This window comes from Haliaeetus leucocephalus, unplaced genomic scaffold (assembly GCF_000737465.1).
Source record: "Haliaeetus leucocephalus isolate CR32 unplaced genomic scaffold, Haliaeetus_leucocephalus-4.0 Scaffold587, whole genome shotgun sequence".
Lineage (NCBI taxonomy): Eukaryota > Metazoa > Chordata > Aves > Accipitriformes > Accipitridae > Haliaeetus > Haliaeetus leucocephalus.
This window is the reverse complement of record NW_010973023.1, coordinates 2,952,688-2,959,663: the sequence shown is the minus strand read 5'-3', so window position 1 is coordinate 2,959,663 and position 6,976 is coordinate 2,952,688. Positions and strand designations below refer to the sequence as shown.

At 39.7% G+C, this 6,976-nt stretch overlaps 1 protein-coding gene across 1 annotated transcript in view; it reads left to right on the top strand.

The window, feature by feature from the left end:
* The first annotated feature begins 750 nt into the window (after positions 1–750).
* Positions 751–6,976, top strand: part of CBLN2 (cerebellin 2 precursor) — a 12,992-nt gene continuing 6,766 nt past the window's right edge. Inside the window, exon 1 of the mRNA XM_010577920.1 lies at positions 751–791. Within this exon, the coding sequence (XP_010576222.1) occupies positions 751–791 (41 nt within the window). The remainder of the gene's footprint in view (positions 792–6,976) is intronic.

The window sequence follows — 6,976 nt, the reverse complement described above, 5'->3', positions numbered from 1 at the left end:
GAGAGACAAATACCACTGCTCCCAGATGCCCTTATCCAACCCCAAAGAGCTTTCATTCACAGTGGATTGTGCAACCGTTCAACAGGTAATGTTCCATCTCCTTTCCTACCTGCTTTGATGAGGACCAAAAGAAGAAGTGACATGTCACAAGTGTTTTCAGGGACACCCAATTTAGCAGCCACTAAGATGAATGGGATAGGTCATACCTTGAAATGCAATTGTTTAAAAGTAGCAGAGAGCTGCCATTGCATCTATTGCCATAGTTTGTGAGGCCACCTCTACAGTCATAACAGCTAAAACTTTCTTTTGATAAAAGCTTTAGGTTCTGGAAGAGAACAATGTAATGCTGTACTGATGCACAATGACTGGATCTGGACTAACTATATGTTTCCTGGTGTTTTCAAAAGAGACAAAGATTGCTGTTCAGAACTATTTCTAATGAGGCAAGAACAGATGTCTTCACAGACCTGCAAAAGCTGAAGGGGTATGAAATTTTGTTGTAAGTGGTGGAGCTGAAACCTACAGCAGCACAGAGCTGTGACTGAAGTGAGGTGTCTGTAATTCACATCAAGGTCGTGAACTGCTTGGATGAATGGAAGTCTTGCTGCATCCTAGACAACATTTCAACAGCCGGTGGCTACTTTGGATTTTCTCTACGCTCACCTTAGATGAAATACCATTTTCATAGGTTGGGATCGGATTGTAAGTGTTCTTTGGTTGAGGAATTCCAGTCTTCCCCATTTCGAATAAATGAGGTTCTACAGCCAAAGCAGCATCATTCTCGTAAAAATGTCTGACAACAAATCTCACGGATACATTAGTTTAACTATTGGTGAAAATAGTGAACTCCGGTGGAGGAAAAGTGAAAAAACATGACACAAAAGCTGAAAGAACTACACGACTGAGTCATCAACAGCCAGAGATCTTTTTCATTACCAAATGAGGGAAACTAAGACTCAAATCTTTTGGGTCTCTCAAATGTCATCAGAGTTCTCTGCAACCCTGTGCTGAGGCAGAATGAGCACGTAAAGGTGACCAAGTACATCTGTTTTAATTCTCTGAAGCTATAAATAGTCTCCTGGTTCATTACAGTTTTATTTATTTCAGAAGAAAAATTAATTTTAAAAAGACTGAACCTATCTGGTTTTGCTCCCTACCAGAATGGTTACACCTCTGTATAATGGATAAGATTTTCCAGAGCAAGTTGTGCTTTTTATATCCTGTTTTGTGAGCGTGCAACTTGAGACAACATACAAAGGCCTGTTTACAGAGCAGTTGCCTTCTCAAAAAAAAGTGTATGGATCTTTCAAGCAGAATCAAAAAAATAAAGCAACAAAAAACTGAGGCAAAGAAATGTATGAACAAAAGAGTTATAGATTTCCTTCTGTGTATGTCATTAAAGAGACAGTCTTCTACAGCATTGCTTTTCAAACCTGATTTTGTATACTGAATTGCTAAACTCAGAACTAACTAAATGAAAGCATTAATAATGTAATCTTCTATCTATGCCATATATTTTTATTTCTGTGGATTGCTTTCAGAAATGTCAGTCTTCTCTGCTAATACAAATTATCATGCATCAGTAAAAACATGCAATTTGGTATAACTTTGTTTTCCAATTAGAACTGGAAGGCCTGCCTTGAAATCTAGCTGAATGAACTAGAGAAGCTAGGTAATGCAATTGGAGGCTGTGGCATCTCTGTGTTGTATTTCAAAGTCCTGTTTTAAGAGCCTGTCTTCTGAAAATAAACAGGCAGTATCTCAGTTTTAAATATCGCATTTGTGTGACCTTTTATAGCAACATCTCACCTGTAGCAAGAAGGTCAGTGCAAAAGAAATAGTTTTAAAAACACTAGTTCTTCCCAACTCTCACATGGAACTAACACATAATATCTACATGTACCTGATATATACCTGTAGAATCTAATATTTACATAACATCTATCTATATGTTATGAGATATGCAATATCTGTAAGGTATTAAAATATGTATAAAATATATATAATATCTAACATATATAAACTTCAGAGAACTTTATATATATTGGCTATGATCCTGAAGGAATCTCCTGTAATGAAACTTGGAAACGTGCTATGTTTATAGCAACTTTTTGATTAGAAATTTCATTTAAAGTCTTCGGTCTCTGAATTCAGTTGGGAGGCTCAGAGGGAGGATATTAGGTGGACGCATACATTTTTGTAGGTGTAAGAGAATAAATGAAGTCTTTAGTTCTGTTAGCTAGGAGTTACATTTTAAAAATATGCTTTCTGTATTTAAAAGATCAAGTTGTGAGTTTGTACGAGTGGAAAATGCATACCCAAAACAGGCACACAAGCAATGCTGAGTGTTATATATAACAGAAAAAAGCATTTGTACTGGCCGAGCCCTATGCCTGGCTGGTGTTGTGGTAAACATTTCTCCCAAGTGCTTTTTCTTTTTACACAAAAAAAGTTCAGTCTTTGGAAGGCACGCTGGGTTGCTGTCATCATTTATCTAGTTAAAAGCTGTTATTCTGTGAAGAAGGAATTCAGAGAACAGCAGAGCTGCTCAACATCATTGTAGAACAGAGTTAGTTCTGAGGATGAACCAAACCTTGGAAACCCGACATAAGTGTTGAACACGCAGACCACGTAGGTGACTGCATGCACATTGTCTAAACATTTCTGATTGGTATATGTTTAGAAAAAACAAGGTCTCTGCACCATTTTTTTCTAAGGATATGACATCTTCATCTCTAAATTCTCCCAAGCAAGCCTGAATGGCTTGAAAATGTTTTGGTCACAGAGGCTGATGACAGACAGAACATGATATTAGAAAAAAAGGCACTACAAAATAACTTTCATCTTAAAAATTATTAATCCCCTCTCCTCCTGGAGCTGAAATTCCATGAAATGAGAGGGATTAAACAGAGTACGGTGGCATGTTGCTAAGTGCTAGCCATTTCACTGCAGGGGCTATTTGTCAAATGTTGCTGGTAGAGTATGTAAGGTAGTGGCATTACAAACTTGTCTTAGAAGAGTGCATTTAAATGTCACTGTACAACCATGTGTAAGAACTCTGGTATCACTACAAAGTTATACAGTATTTCATGTCTGTTTCATCTCTGTGGGGTCTACAAGATTGTATTTAACAATATTTTAATAAAATAATTGTCACACAAAACTTCTATTGAAGACAAGCTTTGACAATAGTTCAGTAAGTTTGCACATCTGCAGAAAAAGTAGTGTTATCAAAGTAACTGTGAATGTTAAGGTACGACATTCAGACATCCAATCTGATATTAAATGGTATTAAATCAGAGCACTGTGATGAATTATATTGCAATAAAAATATTCTAATGCCTTATTCTTTTTTTGTTATATCATGCTTTCACTATTTATTTAATAAATCATTAGAAATTAAAGGTATTTTATGGAAGAAAATAAATATTATGTTCCAAAACAGATTGCTGTCGTGGGTTGTTCTGGTATTTTTACATGAACAAATAAAATGCTCTTGGGGAATTACACATATTTCTATCAGTGTGTAAAATCTTATGCAAATATTTCTGAAATTATATCAGACACGATACTCCATATCAAGATGGGTCATGCAAAATCTTCCATCTATAGTCCTGACCTTCCTATGAGGGGAGACCCTTTCCAATTGAGAACTGACACGTCAGAAACACTTAGGATGAGTCTTCCTATGCAGGAGAAAATACAACTGCCTTGGTTGATGTGTGTGGCACTAAGACTCGGGCTAGAAAAGAAGTTTAACTATCTCTCTGAATGAACTCTAATTTATTAGATATTTTTTTTTTCTGTGTTGTGCATACTTGAGAATGTTGTGCGTGTTATCAACAGAGAGTTACATATTCTTTAATATATGGTATTATACCTGGTATAGTTGGTATCTATAAGGTAATCTGCCCTGATGCCCTGATAGGATAGAGAATGAACTACTGATTCGAATTTACAAAGCATTCTTTTAGTCACACTGATGGTCAAATTTAACACAGGGGCTGCTCTCACAGAGGGTGGATATACCTCAGTTGATTTAACCGCAACTTGTGGTTAATATGGAGGTCATCACTGGGTACGTAGAGAAGACTGCACTTTCTCTGCTACCAGATGTATTGGGTCTGGCTGAGATGGAGTTAATACTCCCCATGGCAGCCCTCATAGCACTGTGCTCTGCATCAGTAGCTAGAAAGGTGTTGATAGCACACCAGTGTTTTGGCTACAGCTGAGCAATGCTGGCACAGCATCAAGGCTGTCTCTCCAACATTTTTGCCCCCCCCTCAATGGCAGGCTGGGGCAGGGCAAGATCTTGGGAGGGGACATAACCAGGACAGCTGACCTAAACTAACCAAACAGATATTCCATACCATATGACGTCAGCTCAGATATAAAAGCCAAGTAAAGGGAGACGGAAGAGGGGGGGCATTTTGTCTTCCGGAGCAACCACTACGCGTACTGAAGCCCTGCTTCCCGAGAAGTGGCTAGACATCGCCTGCTGATGGGAAGTAGAGAATAACATCATTTGTTTTTTTTTCTTTGCTTTCGCGCGCGCAACCTTTGCTATCACTTTATTAAACTGTCCTTATCTTGACCCACGAGCCTTTTGTTATATTTTCTCCCCCCCCATCCAGCTGAGGAGGGGGAGTGATAGAGCGGCTTTGGTGGGCACCTGGCATCCAACCAGGGTCAACCCACCACACCAGATTATATTTCAAAGGTATGCTTGTAAAGAAAACAGAATCAGATTCGCGGAACCCTATTTGTTTACAAATTACAGTAAAATTGTTCTTTAGAGGCCACGTAATCCATGAAGACTATGTTTAGCGATTTAAATGGTAGTCTATTTAATAAATGAGGACTCAGTCTTCTGCACATTGGCTGATCATGGAAGTGTTTTTTTTGTCCCTGTCACAAACTTGTCCTAATAGTAGGGGTAGACAAAAGTATGTTTCACCTCAAATGAACATTTCTTCTTTCTCTGTAGTCGTATATGTAACATTGAGATAGTACATGCGAATATCTGTGAAATAATTTCAGGAAGAGCTATGTAAGTATTTTCTTTTGGAAAGAAGTGTCCCGTTTTGTTAGGCATTAATGTAAATAATGCATGGGAAACACTTGGGAGCTGCTGATCAAAATAGTTTTCTGTTGAAAACTTGATTTAGTAGATGAGACAAAAAGCTTTTCCCCTTGAAGTTGTTGGCTTAAATGAGTTCAAGGTGAGTGCTAGCTTAGGGAAGGCTCCAAAAAAATGAGCGGTTTCATTTCTTGTAGAACTGCCACACCAAGTTCAACATGTCCCTGGTAGAACTGTTTGTATTTACTAACAGTCTTGGCAAAGTGTTGAAAAATGGCATGAGCTTGAATACACACTATTGTTTTCCAACTACCACCAACTCTTTGAGCTCAAGAAAGAGGACTGCAAATACCTTATCTGCTTGTTTACTTTTGAAGGTACACTTTTCTGAAGTCACTCCATCACTGAGTGAACTGCATTTCAACTACGATAATAATTTCAAAATCTCTATTTTCAGCCCTGCCACTCACAAAAGAAAGGAAAGACACAGAAATAATTCCTCCAGCTACATGACTCCATGAAGGCCGCAGGTTTATCCCATTAAGGACAGTATTTAATTAGAAGTAATGCATGGAACTGTTTTCTAATAAACACTGTAAAGGTCATATAATTAGATATTTTATTACTAATAAATATTCTCATTTTGTTATTCTTCCTTTCCATTCATGCTGTGCTGATTTGTACTGATAGTTCTTTTGCTAGTTAGCTATCCAAGGAGAAGGGGGGTTCTGTACGTGTGGGATTCATTCCCTGAAGAAAGGCAAGATTTCATCTGTTTTCCCATGGATGCACATTGGATTTAAGAGCTTTTCAGTTCCCTTTAGTTCTTACGCTCATCTTTCTTGAAAGTAGCAGGCAGAAGTGGTGACGTGCCATCGTTCCCTCACCACTGGGCCTAATGTTGTAAGTCATATAAAACAAGGAACAAATGTTTTCGGCTCTGCTTTCATTCCTTGTTTATACAACAGAGTCATAACCAATGAGTAGTGTGATCCACAGAGAAACAATAGCAGCTCCCCAGTGTACCAGACCCGTGCAAGACTGAGTGTTGATGCCTTCTGGAGGAATTTCTGTGGTCCTTTTCACTGTCTTGCAGAATAGGTGCCGCCTTACAGCCACAGACTGGTTCCTGCTCTGCCTCCTGATACTTTTAATGCACTACACTTTTCAGCTTTCTACTCTCATCCCTCTGTGCTTGAACTTGGGAAAAAGACCATTAAACACGAGTATTTCAGGCTTAGTATAAAATTCTCATTTGAAATAAGGAGCTATAGGTTAGGAATTCCCTGCACACAGCTTAGCTGCAATTTCAGGGCATGATTAATTTCTCGGCGCAAATCGTCAGGCAGACACCCGCAGGGGTTCCTTACTTGTCCTTAAAGCAGAAGATTGAAACAGAGGAGCGCTCATTCATAGATGAGACGGTAATTTTACTATTGAGATACACCTGCAAATTTTTCTCCATATCGAGAGCTACCATGTAGATTTCTCTGCAGTTTTCCGACATGTTCCTTTCCGCCGCCGAAGCCTGGGTACCGGGATCTCTAGGAAAACGCCACACGCAACGAGAAAATCAATTTGCAGTGGGAAGAAAGGCACAAAACTCGATGGCCAGAGCTTTGCCTTACCCTCCCTCGCACCGCTGCTAACCTCTCGGCAGCAGCCACACGAGCTGAGACGCGGGAAACATTGGCAATACCCCATGATAATAACCTTGACTGTGACATACATTACCGTCACCGCTCCGTTAAGGCAGGAGGCACCGGCGAGCGCACCGCGCCCGGGTCTTGCAGGCAGCGGGAGGGGGCGGCCGCTCGGTTCCTCAGCCCAAGGCTCTGCCCTTTGGGATTTTTCCCTCCCGCCCTTGCCGGGACGCAGCCTCCCTCCCTCCCTCCC